This window comes from Chanos chanos, chromosome 13 (genome assembly GCF_902362185.1).
Source record: "Chanos chanos chromosome 13, fChaCha1.1, whole genome shotgun sequence".
Lineage (NCBI taxonomy): Eukaryota > Metazoa > Chordata > Actinopteri > Gonorynchiformes > Chanidae > Chanos > Chanos chanos.
In genome coordinates this window covers 3,780,001-3,802,500 of record NC_044507.1, presented here as the reverse complement: position 1 = coordinate 3,802,500, position 22,500 = coordinate 3,780,001, and the positions used below count along the sequence as shown (strand labels likewise).

Sequence of the window (22,500 nt, the reverse complement as noted above, 5' to 3'; positions counted from 1 at the left end):
GCTGACAGACGGCCAGAGGCACGTCTTCCATTTTGTTAAAGTCCAGGGCGAGGATGCGCAGACCCTGCAGCTGCGCGATGCCGTCGGGGAGGCAGCGCATGCGGTTCCCACACACGTAGAGTTTCTCCAGGTGATGGAGACCCAAGACTTGTTTGGGGAGCCGGCGAAGTTTGTAGTAACTCAGGTCCAACACCGGGTCGCCGCTGGCCAACAGCTCGTCCACACCTAACGGCAGCTCCTCTTCGATCTCCTCTTCCTCTTTTTCCTTCTTCACCACTTTTTCTTTCTCTCCGCCCTCCTCTCCCTTTTCCTTCTCCTCCTCAGTCTCTCCTTTCCGAGAGGAATTGCCCATGTCCACCAGTGTGTGTGTGTGTGTGTGTGTGTGTGTGTGTGTATCAGGTTGGCGTGAGTGTACGCAGAGGACTGTGGGGCTGCTTTGTCCTCTCTCTAGCTGCTGAACTCCGGGGGTTTAATCCTGGGGACACATTAGCAGAGCAGGGACTCATGGTGCTCTGTCTATGGTCTGTATCCCTTTTGTCCCAGGACAGCAATGCCCAATGTCAGCAAACACAGGCAGGATGTCTTCTCCTGTCCATCATGGATTTTTTTTTTTAAGTACCAGTCTAATGCAGAGTCTTCAACTCATGCGACGGTACCACGTGCAAAAGATACAAGCGTAAAACTATCACCCGTTATAAAAATAATAATGATAGTAATAATAGTAGTAATAGTAATAATAATAGTAATAACAGTAGTAGAAATAACAGTAAGAGTAACGGTAATTGTCGAAAAAGTAAACCTGAATTTTGTCAACTGAATGTGGAATCTTCCAAGCTGCTACACAGCGAAGACAGTTCGCCGAGGCAAAGTTTCACTGACAGGCTACGCAGATGCCAACATAACTGTCAAATTCGTCTGACGTTTCCCAGATACGGCCCCGAGCGGTGAAGAGGCTGTGATTATCACAGTGCAAGGTGATCCGTCTGTTTCAAACTTCACTTACGACGAACATTATCGTTTGAAGTATTTGGGATTTTGTGTTAAAAATTCCTCCCTTCTCCGTGCGTCTCAGTCGCGTAACCCTCAGTAAAAATCACCAAAAACCCAGCAGGGCGGGACATTCCTGGTGAACCACGATACGCGAGACAGACAGTCCATCTCCCGGCTGCTCTGATGGTCTAGCTCGGCTAACTCAGTTCAGTCCTCCTTTGACCTGGCCAGCGGCAATGTGAACCAGTTTAGAGAAGTCCACTATCGGACTAGTGCGCTAACAACAACGGCGACTTGATTCAAGTTCGTCCCTGCGAATTAACAACACATATTCACTAATACACATAACCGCTGTGAGCGGAGAGCGACAAACTTTGACCGAATACTGTTCAGTGTCGCCTCGCGTTTCTGTGAGCTGGCTCTCTCGGTTTGGGTTTGCGTAAAACGTTGCCTGGGACCGGCTCTCTTCCCTAGCAACCGGAACAGGAATATGAGAGTTATACACGTAAATCACATGAGAGAGAGAAAGAGAGAGAGAGAGAGAGAGAGAGAGCAATTCCATTAGTCTCTACAACAATTAACATCTACATTTTTGTATGTTGGTGCAGTACATGTCTAAAACATTTTGTGTCATTAAATATCAAACACATTTTTTGCAATGTTTTGCAATGTTTTGTAAATTGCAAAGCAACTCAGTTTACTATATATATATATATATATATATATATATATATATATATATAATGCCTGGCTGACAGTAGCCTTTAAAATGTCGCACTGAATGTCTCAAGCTATATTTTATAAAATAAATTATATTTTATTTTTAAACTCTAGACATGTGGATCGGTAATAGAAACCATTGCTAATGAAAGTCCACATCCGTCCGTCCGAGCATTTTCTGAACAAACAAACTGAGACCCCTAATTAAGAACGCCTCATAAACTGTTATCTACTAATTGGGGACAATGAACAAAGTAAACCAATTATGCTGTTGTTGCTTTTAGAAAAAGGACAGTAATTTATTCAGTTAACTTGTCATTGTGTCCGGACATTCCCCTGTGTCCATGATCCACGTCTACTTTTACAAAGTCAGCAAAGCATTACCATGGAAATACGACGTCACAGCACTCAGCAAACACCACGAGGATAGAAATAAAAGAAATGGAAACATAAAAAAACACGCCGAACCAAAACAAAACAAACAAATTAAAAAAACAAACCAGACAAACAAACATAACGCGATGAACGGCACTGAGACATACTTTAAAGAAATACGTCAAAAATATTATTTACAAGCCTCGTATTTTTTTAACGATCATCTGTGTATGCGTTCGCGCACGTGTTCTCGTGCTTCCGTGCATCTTTATCTTTAGCTCATAATCTGTTGCACCTGGTGTGCGTGCGTGTGTGTGTGTGTGTGTTTGTGTGTTTGGGCGCTTGTGTGTTAATATCACTTCGTCCACAGTGTGACAGCGAGAGACGAGGGGAGAGAGAGAGATACATCTACGCACGTCCGCTTTCTTGTTCTATTCTGTGAGTGTCTGTGAGCAAGTGTGTGAAAAATTGTGCACGTAAGATGCACTTAGTGTAAGGCGCCTGTGTGTGTGTTTGATTATTAAATTGAGTCAAACTGATTAAATTGGGCATTATTACATTATTACTGTTATAGGTAACACACAGAGAAAATTAAGCACGCTGATTCACCATGAGTTACTTCACTTTGAAATTAAAATAAACGCACAAACACACGCACGTTCGCGCGCACGTGCGTGTTTTTCTGTTTTAATTTCCATTCTATTCTATTCTGTTCTATTCTTTCTGCTCAGTGCTGAGGTCCCGTACCATACTTTCTTCCTATTGAAAATGTCTTAACTGTTTACACGCTTTTACCTCAGACAATCTTAGAGGAGGAACGCGTCTCCCCCTTGTGGAACGCTGAGGTAATATATCCTGCCAGGCTGTGTTCCTACAGAAGCTTTAATAATCGCTGAGTGCTCCCAAGGTGAATTTACACAGAGAGTTGACATCCGGGTTTCCATGACAGCGTAAGTAGGGCACAATACATGAGATGGCTCGTTTTATGTACTCTCTACCTCCCTCTGCTGGATTAAAAAGTCACAGATACAGACACTAAGCGAAATTATATAATGTAAATTCCCGTTTTCTGTCAGAACGGTTTGATCGAGGTGGGAGACCAAAACCCAGATCTAAACAGGTGGGAAAGTGGTCTTTTTTTTTTAAATGGTGAACAACCTATCATAGTTCATACATGAATTCCAGTTTCTTTGAACCTTATGTGAAGTCAGAGAAAGACCGCTATATGGATGACACAAATATGATCTTTGAAAGACATCAAACGAAATTCAGTCAATAGCTCTCAGGTGATAAACACACCCAGGACTGATGTCCTGCAGTTCTCATACAAAATGCAGTTTTTTATTAATTATTTGTACCGAACGAACAAAACAGGGGTCTAAATTGACAGCACAAAAAACGAACTAATCAAAACACCAGCATGAACGGACAACAGTAAATCATTTTCTATTGATTTTATAAAAAATCCAAAAGACAAAAACCTTTCCCTGAGTCAGTACTGATAACTCTATATGTTTAATGTTTGTGATGCAATAGGTACAGATGTAGAATCACCTCCACATAGCATTTTGTTTGTTGTTTTAAAACAATGCATACAGTTCTCTAGACCATGCACACAAATCAACATAAGTTGTGTTAAACAAAACATGACAAAAAAGTAATGATATAATTATAATAAACTGTTCAATTTTTAATCAAAAGGCAGAGTCCTGGATGCATATATAAAATGTCTTTGCACATTGCTAAAACCTTATCATCAGTCCATATGCACTCACACACACACACACGCACACACACATGCACACACACTCACTCTCTCTCTTGCTCTCTCTCTCTCACACACAGACTCACACACACACACACACACACGCACACTCACTCACTCTCTCTCTCTGTCCCTCTCTCTCACACACAAACACGCATACACACACGCTCACTCTCACACACATTCACACACACACACGCATACACACACACTCACTCTCACACACACACTCACTCTCTCTCTCCCTCTGTCTCTCTGTCACACACACACTCACACACACACACGCATATACACACACTCACTCTCACACACACACACACACTCACATACACACACACACACGCATATACACACACTCACTCTCACACACACACTCACTCTCTCTCTCCCTCTGTCTCTCTGTCACACACACACTCACACACACACACATATACACACACTCACTCCCACACACACACACACACACACTCACATAAAAAACACACACACGCATACACACACACTCACTCTCACACACACACTCACTCTCACACACACACACACACACACTCACACACACACACATACACACACACTCACTCTCACACACACACACACACACACGCATACACACACACTCACTCTCACACACACATACACACACACACATGCATACACACACATGCATACACACACACACACACTCACACACACACACACGCATACACACACACTCACTCTCACACACACACGCATACACACACACACACACACACACACACACACTCACTCTCGCACACACAGGCCACTACTGACTCATGGACCATTACACCATATGGACCATTCACACTCAGAAGGGTCTGGAAAAGACATGAACATTTTTACAGATGCTGAACTGTTTCATCAGTTTCTTCACTGCTTGGTGTTCTGATCGTATCCAGTGGCAGATATATTGTCACCGGTGGCCATTTTATATTTCATTTATTTAGTCTCCATTTAGATAATCTACAGATGCTTAGATTTTTTTTAAAAAAAAAACTTCAAAATAAAACTGAGTTGGCAGAAGTGCATCTGGGTTCATTTTATACTCCATCTGGGTCATATTTAAGGTTACGGTCAGTGTTAGGGTCGTGGTCTGGGTAAATACTTAGTTAATAATTTATCAGTGATCTGCAGGAGACTATTCAAATAAAGAGTTCTTCAGAACTAGTCTGTTGTGGAACAGGAGGTTCTGTCATAAGCTTACCTTTAGCCAGGACGAGAAACCAGTTACCTCTGCGAAGTTCCCAGCCTCTGCTTCACAGCAGTTTCTGCTGGTTTTCAATCCTCAGTAATTTCATATCTTCAAATTTTCATATACTCCACCCCCCCCCCCCCCACCACCACCACCACACACACACACCCCCCACCATTCATCCCCATGCTATTCCTATAGCTTTCAGGCCTCAGTGGAAACTAAGCACATTGAGGATTGCACCCAGCATCTGCTCAATCAATACTGATGCTGATGCATCCTATAGTATGGCAGTCATAGAGACAGGATTTAGCAACTGCTAAAATAATGTAATCATCAGATGGAGAGTATATTTGAATTTGTGTGTGTGTGTTTCATTTTATATCTATACCTTATATTATCTATTTTTATTCAATTTTATGTTACTTCTCTCTCTCTCTCTCTGTCCATTTATCTATCTATCTATCTATCTATCTATCTATCCGTCTGAGAGTGCAAAGGCTAGTGGTGATCGGTTTGCTTGAACAGATTATTTAAACAGAATTTGACTGTTTCTAATTTGGCTATTGTTGTTGAACAGACATTCAATTCTCCGGCGTCACAGAGGCTTTCTGTTTCATTATGCCTCCTCGTCATTGGCTCATGTTCCTGCCACTCAAATTAACTCTACCTTTCGCATCCGAACGCGTGATGTTCCCTGCGGGTTTTACAAGTATGTAGATTTAAAGTGGTAAGTACAGTACCAAGCAATGAGGTAACGAAAGAGATTTTTATGGAAAAGAGCACGTAGAATACACAGCCTTGATGTGGTGTAACAGTCATAACTAAACTGCTCAGTCTTCGGAATTATCTACTGGCAAGTCGTTGATGTTAGTTGTTATCGAAGTGAGACCACTGCTATTGCAACCCTTTTCACATAACTTGCGTTTTTGAGTTTAAATCAGTCCAGTCTGACGCCAAATTACCACCTATAGAAGAGTGTTGCAGCTCTCCCCGGAGAACAAGCGTCTCTCCCATGACCTCATGTTACCCCTCTCTCTCTCTCTCTCTCTCTCTCCCTCTCTCTCTCTCTCTCTCTTACACACACACACACACACACACACACACACACACACACACATACATTCGGAAGATTCAGAAGAGCCATGCTGGACCAATTGCGGATATCGCAGTAGTCGGGAATATGCGCGGATTGGACCAACGGCTGTCGAATGATCTCCCTGGAATTTGGAAGAGAGCGACAGAGCTATCACTGAGTTCACGTTCTGAATGGGCGCGCGGGGGTGACTGAGGACAAAATCGCCCATTTTTATCCACCAGTTTCCCCCTTCACTTTATAAAAAAAGTCGATTCAGGCGTGAGAAAGCGACTGAGAGAATCGGTGAGTTATATTATTGCAGTGCGAATGTATAAAACTGTTTTGTTTTACGTTCTAGAACCGTCTGGTTGTTTTACACAACAGCTAAATGGAATGTTTTTTTTAATTGTCAGTTATAAATTATTATATTATAAATTATATATTATTTGCTTCACATAAATTCTGCGCATTTCACAAAGCAGCCTGTTACAGATAGCCTTCGTTACTTTCAGGTGACCCCTGCACAAAAAAGAAGAAAAAAACGAAAATAAAAAATTAATCCTTACTATAACTTTTTTTAAAATTCTGTTATTCTGTTACCAAATTTTCAATTGTATATAAATCTGTAGTAAACCCATCAGGATTTTAAATGATTTAAAATGAACACAGATTCGCTGGAAAAACACAGGAGCTTTGGCCTTTTGCGCAGTGAAGGAATAGCACAGCTAGTTTGGCAGTCGTTCGATGCTGATGCATTTATTCATGGGATGAAACGTGCGCCTATTGTCTAGCTTTGATATTGGAGGTGGTGTGATATTTCAGAGGGCATCAGCGTCGAACAAGTAAACTGTACTCTGTCAGCTCCTACAACCTAATCTTTAAAAAGTGTCGCACTGCACTTAAAACTGAACAGTTGTTATCGCCCGTAATTTTGATTTATGACTGATAATCTCCATCGGTCACATTGTGGCACGACGGTTGGTACACGGGCAGAGAAAAAGTAGTCGAGACCTCTGACCTGAGGTCCACCACGCAGGTATGACGTAACTCGTATGTCTACTTCATATATTGCAGCCAACTGACGACTTGACGGCCTTCAGACAGACACACACACACAGAGGTGCGGAGTCAGCGGAGTCCTACAGACATGGGTGGCGGAGGACAGCAAACGGATGTGATAACGGGCGGCGGACGAGGAAACGGGGTTTACACCTGGGAAGAGGTCCAGAAACACACTAAGAAGGGTGACCAGTGGCTGGTCATCGAGCGGAAAGTGTACAACATCTCTGAATGGGCGAAAAGACACCCGGGGGGTCTGAGAATCATTGGACACTATGCTGGAGAGGACGCAACGGTAAATATATCCAGACATCGCATTTTACAGCATCTCCGCTGGACAGCTTTAGTTCATTTTAATCCTGTGCAGGCGCTATCCATTGCTTTTCGGTTTAAGCGAATTTCAGCATGTGTCAAAAACCTGCTTTGTTTTTTCCAAAGCTAGTTTGTGACAGACGTATGATGTTCCAATTCAAAGTTTGTGCACTGAATGTGTTAAAATGTTGTAGTAGTTTTACAAACGTTCATCTCTGTCCCAAATTAAACTCCTCAGGACCTCTCCAATAAAAAAGTATTTGTGTAACACTGTATACTTGTACATTATGGGGCAGGGGAAAAAATTCTAAAAACCTTTGAAACTCCTCTGAGCTGTTACCTTGGCCTTTAGAGCTGGATCATTACCCGCAGAATTCAGACACTCCAGACACAAAAGTCTGACTCTCACAAACTACTCATACAAAAAACCTTTATTAGAATCATCACAAAAGAAAATCTTTTTCAAAAATTTAAAATCTATGATTTGGAATGGTCTGTTTTATTTACTTTCTATTTTTATTTGTGGTTTCTTATTGTATGATGAGATTTTACTGATCAGTTTTATGCCTGCGCCATGAAGTTTTACATCATGGATAGGAATGTGAGAAAATGTTCTCACATTATAATGCAACTTAACAATAATAATAATAATCTAATAATAATATAATGAAAAGAGTAATAATAATAATAATAAGAAGAAGAATCAATAGTAGTATTAGTAGTGGCAGTAGTTAAAAGGTTTTCAGCATGTACTGTTGTTTGCTGGTTGATGCTAAGACATGTAACACTGTGTAATTGGTTATTACATTGTCATAAAGACCATGCCATCGGTTTGTTATTACACTGTCATTTAAATGATAATTATCGCTGTCCAAAGCCATTATTCAGCTCTGTGTTTGCATTCACTCGAACCTTGACCAGCCTCTCTCTCTCTCTCTCTCTCCCCCCCCCCCCCCCCCCCCCCCCCCCCCCCCCCCCCCCCCCCCCCCACCCTCCGCCCCAGGATGCTTTCACTGCTTTCCATCCTGACCTGACCTTTGTGCGTAAGTACCTGAGGCCACTGCTGCTGGGGGAACTGGCCGACACAGAGCCGGGACAGGACCGCGAGAAAAATGTGAGTGTCAGAGTGTCATCGTCCCAAATCAACCCGCTCTCTCCCGCTCACTGACATCCTTACCATACAACAGGCACATCACTGCACTCTCTTCACAGTGTGTTACAGTGAACACTACGTTCATTCAATTTCCTTTGTTTTGTTTTACATCACCGTGTTTCTTTTGTAGTCTATTACAGAACAGTGACATGACTATGGCCCCTCTGTAGTGGATTACAGAGCAGTATTATCACTGCATTCAGCCTGATGTATATTACAGGACAATGATTTCACTGTATTTCCTCTGTAGTGGATTACAGAGCAGTATTATCACTGCATTCAGTCTGACGTATATTACAGGACAATGATTTCACTGTATTTCCTCTGTAGTGGATTACAGAGCAGTATTATCACTGCATTCAGCCTGAAGTATATTACAGGGCAATGATTTCACTGTATTTCCTTTGTTGTGTATTACAGAGCAGTATTATCACTGCATTCAGTCTGAAGTATATTACAGGACAGTGATTTCACTGTATTTCCTTTGCTGTGTATTACAGAGGAATGAGATGGTTATTCTTCCTTTGTAGTGTCCTGCAGAACAGTGACATAACTACATTTGTTTCATGCTTCTCAGTGACATCACTACCACATTTCCATAGCAGAAAGTGCAATGAGGCAATGCTACCTTCACTGTGAAAGCAAAACAGAATCACATAAGGAAATTTACCCCCCCGGAGTCACGTCTCTGACAATTTTCATAGTATCCAGTTTCATGTTATTCAGCCGACGCAGCCTGTGGCTTGATTGCAGGCCCGACAGTGTGAATAACATTAAGCTTCTGTATTACTTCATCTGTCAGTATTTTTCCTTCGCTCAGTACAGTGTGACATTTTCACAGGGCTCATCACTGTGGTGTCTCTGAATTCCCTTAGTGGACTAAAGAGGAATGACTTCAGTCTCATTATTTCTTATGCGGGGCTTGGCTCTGTGACATCACAGAATGTTTTTAATCATGACTTTACTATGACATCACTGTCTGAAAATTACATTATTATGACGTCACTATCTGAAAATTCCAGTGAAACAATTTCCAGTAGATTAAATTAAGAATTAAGGTCTTGAACATTTATGAGTGCAGCACTGCATCTCTGAAAAAAAACTTTCTTTCTTTCTTTCTTTCTTTCTTTCTTTCTTTCTTTCTTTCTTTCTGGGTTTAGTTGTTTGCCCACTTACAGAACACACTCAAACTCTCAGATAATCACTCTGTAATCTAGTCATGACACAACAGATACGCCACAAACTAATTCCACCTTTTCAACATGAAACCTAATGCCTGATCTGTTGGGATAAACTTGATTTCATTCTGGGTCTCTCAGCAGAATTAGATCTATGTTTGCAAAGACCTTAAAAAGGAGTATTGAGTGTATTCTATTTTCAGGGCACTTAACAAAAGCATCTCCCTCATCTCTCTCCCTTAAAAAAACAAAACAAAAAAACGAAAAAAAAAACTGAAGTGCAGTAGACATGCTAGCCAGTCCAGGTGACGATACCGTAGTGATGTGTCTGACGTGATACTCTCTAACTGAGTGAAAAATCAGAGAGTCCCTTAGACACTCTACCAGTAGTTTTAAAAAAATTAACATATGCACATAACCGCACAGTTAAAAAAAACCTCGGCGTGTGCTCAGGCGGAGCGTGTTTCTTCTGATGGCCAGTCGTGCCAAAATAATGTTTACCAATGAGTCATCGATATCTTTTTTTTTATGGCAGGATAGATTACAGGGGAAACGTTATCTGTTTGCGTTATCTCAGGAGTCCTCTTTCTGTTTACTCTCTCTCTCTTTCTCTTCCATTCCCTTCCATTCTCTCTCTCTCTCTCTCTCTCTCTCTCTCTCTCTCTCTGTGTGTGCCTGTGTGCGTGCATGTGTGTATGTTTTAACCCCATTCACACATTTCCCCGCTTTATCTCCTGCATATTTAATGAGCCTCTCACACCTCTCATCCTCTCCCTCTCTCTCCCTCTCTCTCTCTCTCTCTCTCTCTCTCTCTGTCTCTGTGACCCCAGGCGAGTGTAGTTCAGGATTTCCGGGCCTTGCGTGAGAAGGTGGAGAAGATGGGTCTGTTTAAACCTCAGCCCCTGTTCTTCTTCCTGTATCTGGGCCACATTCTGCTCCTGGAGGCCTTGGCTCTGTGGATGGTCTGGACCTGGGGTACTGGATGGATCAACACCTTAGTGGTGTCTGTTCTGCTGGGTACTTCACAGGTAAGACGTCGTCACCTTCATCATCATCACCATCATCAACATCTTTTTCTTCTTGTTCTTCTTTTTCTACTTCCTCCTCTTCTTCATCATCATCATCACTCATACACATGTTAGATATTATATGTTATGGATCTTCTGTGGTGCTTTTGAACATTGATATGTAGAACTGGTACAAAAACATTTTGCTTCAAAGCACTTTGTGTCTTGAACATGAATGTTAGTGAGTTGGATTGTACTGGGTTGACATTGGGTTGTATAGTGCAGTGTTTTACTCTGATGTGTAGTATTTGACTGTTGTGTTGTATGTAGTAGTGTTGAACTGTATTGCTCATGTGACATTACTGTCCTGTCCTGCTCTGTTTTTTTCCATTCGGCAGGCCCAGGCTGGCTGGCTGCAGCATGACTTTGGTCACCTGTCTGTCTTTAAATCCTCACGCTGGAACCACATCGTGCACAAATTTGTCATCGGCCATATCAAGGTCATAAATCTGACCCCTGACCCCTGCTCCCCCTGACACTCATCTCCTCCTGTTCTCCAAACCACGTACATGCTGCAAGCAATCTTTAATCTTTAAGAAAACTGGTTGTGACAAAAGTGTGTTTGTGTGTGTATCTGTGTGTATGTGTCTGTCTGTGTCTGTGTGTGTGTGTCTGTGTGTGTATGTCTGTGTCTGTGTGTGTGTGTGTAAATATCGCTTTGACCACAGGGTGCCTCTGCTAACTGGTGGAACCACCGTCATTTCCAACACCACGCCAAACCCAACGTCTTTAACAAAGACCCTGACGTGAACATGATCAAGGCGTTTGTGGTCGGCGAGGTGCAGCCAGTGGAGGTACAGTCCCATCCATTTCAGACACTCACTGACACACATCCAGTCATCACACCCAAAAGCCTCCATGCTTCACTTTAATAAGCTCTGGGACATTTCTTGTGTTATTCGTCACCTAAGATTACACATTGTACCTGCAGCTGTGACATTACAGGTGCTGAGTAAGGCCTCAATAGATGAGCTGTATCAAAGTACATAGACTTGTGTTATCTTATGTGCTTCTGTTGGTAGCACTCTTAAACTCACCTGCCAGCCGACTGTAGATTGTCTTTAACTCTGCATGAGTGCAGCTGGCCTCCTGTTGGTCTCTGTTATTAAAAGGAAAAAATGCTCTCTCTGATGTCAGGAGAGTTCACGTTGGCTGAGTGGTTTTTTCCAGGGGAGGGGGGTTAATTCTGAACACCTCAGTGCCACGTACACTGTTTACTTCTGTCAGTGCCATAGTCCTCCTGGTGCATCTGCCACCAGTTAGCGCATGCACGCACACACACGCACGCACACACACACACACACAAACACACACACACACAAACACATACACAGACACACACACACACACACACACACACACACACACACACACACAGACACACACACACACACACACACAAACAGAGAGAAAGAGAGAGAGAGACTTCTGTCTGTTCCATGGAAACAGGAGCTGGACTTTAAGAACATGATTACTCTGTATATACACACACGCATGTTTTAGTTTCCACTCTTCTCCTAAGATCATGTAAACTACAAACATCCGTGCTGAGAGCTACCAGTCCTGAGAGCTGCTGATACATGGAAAATTCTCAGCAGCTGGAGGTTACCGCCTGACTATGCCAGGAACACTCCTGGCCTCTTCAGGGAGATCAATAAGGGCCAAAGCAGAACCACCTCTGCTGTCCAGCAATGCCTGATTTGTTTATGCTTTACATCTTTACATAGTCATTTCTAACTGAAATTTGCCTTGTTGTGCCATGGCTTTGTTTATTTGTTCATGGTTCAACTCTAAAGAACATTAAATAATGAACTCTTCATCTCTCTCTCTCTCTCTCTCTCTCTCTCCCACTCTCTCCCCCCCCCTCTCTCTCTCTCTCTCTCTCTCTCTCTCTCTCACTTCCACTCTGTCTCTCTCTCTCTGTCTTTCTCTCTCTCCCACTCTGTCTGTCTTTCTCTCTCTCTCTCTCTCTCTCTCTCTCTCTCTCTCTCTCTCTCTCTCTGACTAGTTTGGGATCAAAAAGCTGAAGTATTTGCCCTATAATCACCAACACAAGTACTTCTTCCTCAGTGAGTCCTCATCCTGCCATGCATCACACTCAGAAAACAGTGTTCATACCCTCTGTGATTTGCATAGCAATCCTCTATGACATTCATTCAACAACCACTCATACAATTAGGGAGAACTCACATGCTGAGGTAAAACAAACTCACTTATGTTTTTATTAAAGAGCTTTACTTTTGGTGCTGGATCCACTGTAGCACGACATAACATTTTTTGTAGTTTCATATTAACTAGAATAATTTTGAATGTTTTCTCTGGAGACCATGTGACCTGCATGTAAAATAGTCTAAGAGGTATTTGTGAGTCAAATTTTTATCCAATCTGTTTCCCCAAAAGTGACAGAAGATGTAACACTCTCTCTCTCTCTCTCTCTCTCTCTCTCTCTCTCTCATCTCTTTGTTACATAGTCGGCCCTCCCCTCCTCATTCCAGTTTATTTCCAGATCCAGATCTTCCAAACAATGTGGAAACGGCATTACTGGGCGGTAAGTTGCCATAGAAACTTTTTTTTTTTGCCCATAGACTACCCTTTCTCATCACAGCAGTCGTAAAATTAGTTGCTGAGACTGAAACTGTAGCTGACACTTTGGCGTTTGTGTACAGTAAGGTTAACGCTGAAGTTGTTCTGTGTTGGGTAGGATTTGGTGAGGTCCATCAGTTAAAGTTGTTCTGTGTTGGGTAGGATTTGGTGAGGTCCATCAGTTAAAGTTGTTCTGTGTTGGGTAGGATTTGGTGTGGTCCATCAGTTAAAGTTGTTCTGTGTTGGGTAGGATTTGGTGTGGTCCATCAGTTAAAGCTGTTCTGTGTTGGGTAGGATTTGGTGTGGTTCATCAGTTAAAGTTGTTCTGTGTTGGGTAGGATTTGGTGTGGTTCATCAGTTAAAGCTGTTCTGTGTTGGGTAGGATTTGGTGTGGTTCATCAGTTAAAGTTGTTCTGTGTTGGGTAGGATTTGGTGAGGTCCATCAGTTAAAGCTGTTCTGTGTTGGGTAGGATTTGGTGTGGTCCATCAGTTAAAGCTGTTCTGTGTTGGGTAGGATTTGGTGTGGTCCATCAGTTAAAGCTGTTCTGTGTTGGGTAGGATTTGGTGAGGTCCATCAGTTAAAGTTGTTCTGTGTTGGGTAGGATTTGGTGTGGTCCATCAGTTAAAGCTGTTCTGTGTTGGGTAGGATTTGGTGTGGTTCATCAGTTAAAGTTGTTCTGTGTTGGGTAGGATTTGGTGTGGTCCATCAGTTAAAGCTGTTCTGTGTTGGGTAGGATTTGGTGTGGTCCATCAGTTAAAGCTGTTCTGTGTTGGGTAGGATTTGGTGTGGTCCATCAGTTAAAGCTGTTCTGTGTTGGGTAGGATTTGGTGAGGTTCATCAGTTAAAGTTGTTCTGTGTTGGGTAGGATTTGGTGTGGTCCATCAGTTAAAGCTGTTCTGTGTTGGGTAGGATTTGGTGTGGTCCATCAGTTAAAGCTGTTCTGTGTTGGGTAGGATTTGGTGTGGTCCATCAGTTAAAGCTGTTCTGTGTTGGGTAGGATTTGGTGTGGTCCATCAGTTAAAGCTGTTCTGTGTTGGGTAGGATTTGGTGAGGTTCATCAGTTAAAGTTGTTCTGTGTTGGGTAGGATTTGGTGTGGTCCATCAGTTAAAGCTGTTCTGTGTTGGGTAGGATTTGGTGTGGTCCATCAGTTAAAGCTGTTCTGTGTTGGGTAGGATTTGGTGAGGTCCATCAGTTAAAGCTGTTCTGTGTTGGGTAGGATTTGGTGTGGTCCATCAGTTGAAGCTGTTCTGTGTTGGGTAGGATTTGGTGTGGTCCATCAGTTAAAGCTGTTCTGTGTTGGGTAGGATTTGGTGTGGTCCATCAGTTAAAGCTGTTCTGTGTTGGGTAGGATTTGGTGTGGTCCATCAGTTATTACCTGAGGTACTTCCTCTGCTACATCCCCTTCTACGGCGTCCTGGGAGCCACACTCCTCTTCAACCTCGTCAGGTAAAAACATCAGCCTAGACATTTATACATACATACATATATGTGTACGTGCGTGTGTGTGTGCGTGTGTGTGTGTGTGTGTGTGTGTGTGTGTGTGCATGTGTGTGTGTGAGCATAGGAAGAATTATGTATATACAGCAGTTTTCTGTGCGAACTGAAGGCCAATGGAAATCATATGTAGTCCGTTGAGACCTGACGTACTGTGTGTGACTCAAAATGCCCCAGTCACTGTGAGCGGTCTCAATGCGTGTACACCTGTGTGAAAATTAGACAAAGTGGCAGTTAAAACAGATATTATTATTTTTATTATTGTTGTTGTTGTTGTTGTTGTTGTGCTTAATAGCTGTGTATGTGGTAAATTGGGGAGTATAAATGTATTGGTGTTTATTGTTTGTCTGTTGTTTGCAGGTTCCTGGAGAGTCACTGGTTTGTGTGGGTCACTCAGATGAGTCACATCCCTATGGACATAGACTATGAGAAGCATAAAGACTGGCTGTCCATGCAGGTATGTTTTACTCTTCCTTTCCTGCTGCCTGAGTGAGTAAAGATCAATAGGGTGTCTTATGGGCTGATCTGTTAGTGAACTCTGGTAAGCCTGTCTCATGGGCTGATCCGTTAGTGAACTCTGGTAACCCTGGTGCCCTTTGCACCCTGTGGGACCACGGATCACACGGTCTGGATCGTCCGCCAGGTAAACACCTGATTGTTAGATAAAAGAGGAAAGGCTGACATGCGCACGCTCCATGCTGTAGCAGTGTGAATCTGGCCTTGATTTAAGTGTGATGTCTGGTCCGCTCCAGACCTGAGTCCAGTTCCCTATCAGTGCTGTTTAATTACAGTGATAAACATTTCTAGGGAAGAAATACTCAGTTCTCTCTTGTAACTGAACAATGCAACGCTCCATCGCTCTCACAGGTCAGAGCTGCATTCATGTAGAAACCTTCATCAGTATTTTCACCCATAGCTGCTATGGACAGCAACTTCCAAACACAAGCAAAGAACGCAAATGGTTGATATCTAATTTTGTGTGTGTGTGTGTGTGTGTGTGTGTGTGTGTGTGTGTGTGACTGTGCGTGACTGTGTGTGTGTGTGTGTGTGGGTGTGTGTGTGTGTGCGTGTCTCTCTCTCTCTCTCTGTTTGTTCAGCTGTATGCCACCTGTAACATTGAGCAGTCCTTCTTCAATGACTGGTTCAGCGGACATCTCAACTTTCAGATTGAACATCAGTAAGTTCCTCTGAACAGATTCATGTAGGATTTTCTCAGCTCTCACAGATCGAGACTGACCTTCTGTTAAAACCAACAGAGGTGGACAAGGCGAAAAAAAGCTTTGTATAAATCACAGGTTTAGTCAGAGTCAGATGGTGATTTGAGAGGTTTAGTCAGGGTCAGATGGTGATTTGAGAGGTAAATTTTGTCAGCACAGAGTTTCGATTCGTTTTAAATGTTTACAGGTTTGGCCTTGACAGACTCTGATAAGACCATTAGTCTTATCTCTGAATCACTGTGCACGTAGTCTTCCAGCTACCGCTTCTCTCCTGAAAATCCATACATCTGTGTGTGTGTGTGTGTGTGTGTGTGTGTGTGTGTGTGTGCGTGCGCATGTGCGCATGTGCGTGTGTGTGTGTGTTTTCTTTCCATCCCTGTCAGTCTCTTCCCTACCATGCCCCGTCACAACTACTGGCGTGCAGCTCCTCTGGTGCGTGAGCTCTGTAAGAAACACAACATCCCGTACGAGGAGAAAACTCTGTGGCGTGCCTTCGCAGACATCGTCGGGTAACACGCTGTTACATATATACATCGTTACACGTTATGTCGAAAACCTGTATCTATATATGCACACATACATATATGTATCTTTTTCAGCCTCTCTCTCTCCCTCTCTCTCCCTCTATATTTTATATATATATATACATATACATACACACACACACACAAACACACACACACACATATGCATATATTAGGGGTGTAACGATTCACTGATACGAACCCCTGGATCAATCTAAATCTAACGGGACGATTGCCCTGTTTTAAAGTTAAAGTTATGAATCGGTTGACTGAAGCTTTGCCGCTAATTCTACTTTAGTATAAACTAAGCTGCTGTGGGAGACTCACTGATCTAACGTTGCAAGTCCTGTTACTTTCAAAATAATAACGACCGCCTCTTGTTCGCTAATAAATCTGCACAGCGTCTCGCTTTTACCTTTTACGAGAGTAACATTAGCATTGCTTGTGTGGTAAAAACAAGAACAACATGTCCGACAACGCCGACACAGAAGCCATTTCTCAATACGGAGTATGTCAAGTATGGACTCCTGTTCTGGGGAGTCCAGAATTCTTAAGTCCAGCTCGGGAGTCCAGACTTTGTGTGAAATGCATTCTGGGAAACTTGACTACCCAAGTCCACAAAAGTCACCTCCTCATTCATCCTTGATAAAACCCACAAATCGAGGACATATCCGGGTATTTGATCTGTACTTGGAAAATGAATGTGAAAATGAATGTTTACATTAAACAAATTTTAAGAACTATATCAGATTGCATCGTGTCGCATCGCATCGAATCGCACTGAATCATTCCGTATTAAAATGTATCGTCCCTGAATCGTATCGTATCGTATCTAGATACATATCGGATCATCTTATAAGGGAGAAATGCACACCCCTAGTATGTATACATATATATATATATACACATATAGATACACACACACTTATACACATATATATTTCTGTAGTTTCACATTTGTTTAATAATATTTTAGATGCGGGTGTTTCAGTCCTAGGTCTGCAAGTCTCTAACAAGAACTTGTAACGTATGAGTTTCTTTTCAGAGTGACAGAGACGAGCAGTAATCTGTAAACTGTAAACTCAGTGTCGTCTTGTAAAGGAGCAGTAGGGGGAGTGGACTCTTTAGTGTTGTGACCACTGTCTTTTAGTGAGAAACTGGAGCAGATAATCACAGACATTTATGCATAATTTGGCCCTAGTGGAGTTTCAGATGAGTTAGTGTGGCCGTACTTTTCTTACACCACGGGAATGAATTAAAGGGGAAGATCTCTGTAGTTTAGAGTAGACCAGTGCTCCTGGCCGTGACGTTAAAGTCCTGCTGTCAGAGACAGCCAGTGCAGACGGCTTTGCTGGGCTGTTAGGATACGCAGATCAGTGTTCTGACTTGGTGTTGGCATCTCAACTGATCTGAGTTTGGGTTTTTCTGACTCTGTTGTTCTCTCTTTGTTCTATCATAGGTCTTTGAAGAAGTCTGGAGAACTCTGGCTGGATGCTTATCTTCACAAATAAAACTCAATCATCAGTCTGAAACAAGATAACCAACAACTGTCTATTTCAAACACCATATCTCACTTAACACTCATAGCCCACCAATCAGAGCCTTGTAGATTAATCCTAGAATGAATCACATGACTGACTCAGGGGGCTATGATTGGCTAGTTTCTTTTCTTTTTTTGTTTTTGTCTCATTAATTAGGAGTTGAATTGCTGATCATCAGATGATCAGTGTGTCTCATGCTATAATGGCCAGTGAAGACTGTCTGTCTAATTTTCTACTGATGGCGATCTTACCATAGTTCTAATATTGGTTCATTTGGACAGGAAAAAAGGTCCAGTAGAAATCAGTTTAACATAGACTCACACTCTGAATCTACACCATGTCAGTGTCAATCAAATTTCAACACACCACAGGCAGTGCCTTACAAAACACCACCAGATGTGAATGTGAATGTGTGTGCGTGTGTGTGTGTGCGTGTGCATGCGTGCGTGCGTGCGTGTGTACGCGCGCAAAACAGATTCTGCTCCTCACTAACTCAGGATCAGTCATGCAACACTGCTGTATTTCTGAAACTACATCTGACAGACAATCCAAGAGACACTCAGAGAGTTGTTTGAACATTTGAACAGGTTTCCTGTTACCGGTCACATGGTGTAAATTGAGGTTGTTTGAACATTTGAACAGGTTTCCTCTGACCAGACTAAATGATGGCACATGGTGTGAATTGAAGTTGGAGGAAGTGGGCAATTGGAGGCCTGGTCTTGTCACATCCATCTGTCTTTTTGGCTGTAGACCTTAGCTTTACTCATACACTCATTTTGGTCCTGGCTGGGTTACTAGAAATGGCTTTGTTATGAAAGAGGGAGAGAGAGAGGAGGGGATGAAGGAGAGAGGGACGATGAAAGAGAGGAGATGAGAAAAGAGAAAAGAAGAACTCAGTTTGTCTCTATCCGACACAATAAGAAGAATGAATACTGCATGTTTTCCTGGGCTCTGAAAGTGCATCTTATTTCTGGTGATTATCTCGTAGTGTTTTAGTACTTTCCGCTCTCTGAAGTGTGCAACGGTGACACTGCCATGTACGCATTTAAGAGATGATGAGAAAATGAAAAATTCTTAAAAATCAATACTTCCTTCCTGTAACTAAAAGTTGATGAATTACCCTCTGTCTATCTTTATAATTTGTTTGTAATTGAAACTATGCATTTGAACTACTATCATGTTTGTAATGGAACCCAACGCAGTGCTGACGATTTAGAGTTGAGCCACTGGATTTAGCCGTTTCAAAAGACAAGTCAAGAATATTCTGGAGTATTGTAGGTATTTGATGAGATCTTCTGATTAAAGGTGATGTTTTAATCCACTCTCGGGCTTCGAGTTTTCTTTCAGGACATTGTGCTTTAGAACAGGCGACCCCTGACTCAGTCTACAGTGCAGATTTAAACAGGCGACCCCTGACTCCGTCTACAGTGTGGATTTAAACAGGCGACCCCTGACTCCGTCTACAGTGCAGATTTAAACAGGCGACCCCTGACTCCGTCTACAGTGCAGATTTAAAGAGGCGACCCCTGACTCCGTCTACAGTGCAGATTTAAACAGGCGACCCCTGACTCAGTCTACAGTGCAGATTTAAAGAGGCGACCCCTGACTCAGTCTACAGTGCAGATTTAAAGAGGCGACCCCTGACTCAGTCTACAGTGCAGATTTAAAGAGGCGACCCCTGACTCAGTCTACAGTGCAGATTTAAACAGGCGACCCCTGACTCCGTCTACAGTGTGGAATGGGCCGTGCACCAGGGGACTGTGAAACAATTTCTCGAGTTTCATACAAATTGTGTGTGTTCAACCAGTTCCTGTCCTGAGCATCAGAAAGTCACAAAACAAAACACCTTCAGAAATCATTGGTAAACTCAACATACTCTACACATGAGAATTACTCACTCACTCTCTAAGATGCTTATCCTGATTAGGGTTGCAGGGGGAGCTGGAGCCTATCCCAGCACTCACAGGGCGAAAGGCAGGTCGCCAGTCCATCACAGGGCAGACACACAGGCAAACACACTCACATTCATACCTAGGGGCAATTTAGTGTCTCCAATTCATATAACCTGCATGTCTTTGGACTGTGGGAGGAAACTGGAGCAGACACGGAGAGAACATGCAAACTCCACACAGAAAGGACCCTGGCCACCTGGCCGGGAATCGAACCCGAGACCTTCTTGCCGTGAGGCGGCAGCGCTACCCACTGTGCCGCCTTGCCACCCCCATGAGAACTACTTTTTTAAAAAAAACAACTTTCTCATAGACATTGTAATTTATTTGACGTTTATTATGACACTGTCTGGATTTACATACATGATCATGTCTTTAAGCGGTTTTTCAAAGACGAGAACACCACATGCGTGTGTGTTACCATTTCTTTGGTATTTATGTCACAATGCATGCACATAGCACGGCATTCACGCGTATCATTGAATGACGGGTTGTAAAACTGATAAGGCACCAGACAGACTGACTTGTGTGTCTTGCTCTCTCTGCACTGTTCATTACAGTGTCAGGGTCACCTCTGTGATGATAAAGCTCAGAGAGTGAGAGTGAGTGTCACCGTGTCAGAAGTATCAATGCTGCCCCCTACAGGCACAATTCAGTACGAGAGGGAAGTACAATAGTGCATGCTCTTGGTACATGTCAGCATAAACAGTTTACTGAGTGATGACCTCGTGTACTTGGCATATTTGCCATCTGCAAATGGACCATCACTTAGGTCGTAAACAGAATGCGAATTACTTTGAATATATTGTGTGTGGTGTCTATGAAAAAAGCTCTTTTTCAATACTAAGTGTTGAGAAAAGATGGAAATTGTCCTGCTGTCTGAAGTAAAAATGACATGCACGATGCATTCAGAGCTATTACGGTACGTTCAAAGCTATTCTGATTCTGTTTGCACACAGGTGTCTGGGTGCAGAGTGTGACGTGTGTGGGTCTATAGCACAGTCACAGATGTAATTCTGTAATGTATGTACCAGTCAAACAGGGGCGGGATGCACTCTACATTGTTTGGTTGTTTGTATTTAGCCACTCACATTACAATAACTAAATGACATGTTTATCGAAACAAATCGTTGTTGCCACGGTGACAGTTAAACAGTAATATGGTCATTGCATGGGTGCCGGCTGTCCCGCACGCCGCGAGGTGGGGTTCAGTATAGTTCACATATCGTATGATTAGAGCATTTTTTTTTTTCTTGTAACACCACTGCCTGGTCTTGTATCAGTTCTTTACGGTGTTCAAACCTCTGAGTGATTAAAAAAACATAAAGCTTGGATGAACTCCAGGCAGTAGCTGGATGGAACACAAAACAGAAACAGAGAAACAAAGTAATGAAAACTCCTCATTAGAACTACGGTTACTCTTCTGTAACTCCTTCTGTTGTTCATTTGCACAGCCGCCTTTCCGACTGAAATCACAGAGACAGACAAACTGAGGAGAACTCTTTATTGGGTCTCAGGTTCATTCATTTGCCCTGTGTGACAGAAATCAAACCTCGGAACATGCTCGATTTAATGATGATCAGCTTAGAGACTGTATTTACATTGACAATATTAGCATCTTGTTAAACACAGAAATACTTTTACATACACAAGAACAGTATTACATGCTATTCAATTCCTAAAACTGCTTGTCAGGTCCCTCGGGTAATAATGGGTTAACATGAGCACACCCACCTCTGCATAAAACAGGCTCTATCATTTACATCTGAATGGACTCCCTCTCTCTCTTATTCTCTCTCTCTTTTCATACTGATTTATGAAATTGTTCTCTCCCTGCATTTCCCTAGAACATACTAGCTTCTATACATTGGCCTGCACAGTTTAAATCATGCAGGAAATCTCTGGGAAAAGCAAAGATAAAATAATAACAATGATAACAATAATAAAAGCTTAGAAAATTGAGAGAGGATTTCTTGAAGTACAAAATGTTTACCTTGCTGTTGTAACTCTGTGCTTACACCTCCAGGCATAGGAAGGGCAGCATTGGTTCCATTAGGGGGCAGCACTGGTTCCATTAGGGGGCAGCACTGGTTTCATTGACAAAGTCATGTAAGGACATGCTTTATTCTACAGATTACACCAGCGTCACTCCGGACATTAGACACTACATTTAAAAGTAAGTACATTTAAAAGTAAGTACACAAATAGTTGTTAGAATGGAACCAATACTTAGGCACACACAACAGCACTTAAGGTATGGGAGGTGGACATTTTAGAAAA

At 42.5% G+C, this 22,500-nt stretch overlaps 2 protein-coding genes across 2 annotated transcripts in view; one reads left to right on the top strand and one right to left on the bottom strand.

Moving 5' to 3' along the window:
• The window catches only part of lrrc10b (leucine rich repeat containing 10B), a 1,221-nt gene extending 869 nt beyond the window's left edge, over positions 1-352 (bottom strand). Inside the window, exon 1 of the mRNA XM_030790490.1 lies at positions 1-352. This exon is cut by the window's left edge and continues 869 nt beyond it. Within this exon, the coding sequence (XP_030646350.1) occupies positions 1-352 (352 nt within the window).
• Positions 353-6,323: 5,971 nt separating this feature from the next.
• On the top strand, positions 6,324-19,593 carry fads2 (fatty acid desaturase 2). The gene is made up of 13 exons (XM_030790021.1): positions 6,324-6,444; positions 7,216-7,495; positions 8,516-8,626; positions 10,674-10,871; positions 11,249-11,350; positions 11,579-11,704; positions 12,919-12,979; positions 13,382-13,458; positions 14,844-14,941; positions 15,350-15,446; positions 16,087-16,166; positions 16,590-16,715; positions 18,190-19,593. Exons 2-13 carry the CDS (start codon positions 7,289-7,291, stop codon positions 18,239-18,241), a joined length of 1,335 nt encoding a protein of 444 aa, XP_030645881.1. The 5' UTR covers positions 6,324-6,444; positions 7,216-7,288; the 3' UTR covers positions 18,242-19,593.
• Positions 19,594-22,500: the final 2,907 nt, after the last annotated feature.

Bases quoted from the DNA above. Each gene is read 5' to 3' on its own strand.
- fads2 (XM_030790021.1), top strand. From the start codon at position 7,289: ATGGGTGGCGGAGGACAGCAAACGGATGTGATAACGGGCGGCGGACGA. The intron at 7,496-8,515 runs GTAAATATATCC...CCTCCGCCCCAG, and splicing joins ATGCTGGAGAGGACGCAACG to GATGCTTTCACTGCTTTCCA. The intron at 12,980-13,381 runs GTGAGTCCTCAT...TTTGTTACATAG, and splicing joins ACACAAGTACTTCTTCCTCA to TCGGCCCTCCCCTCCTCATT.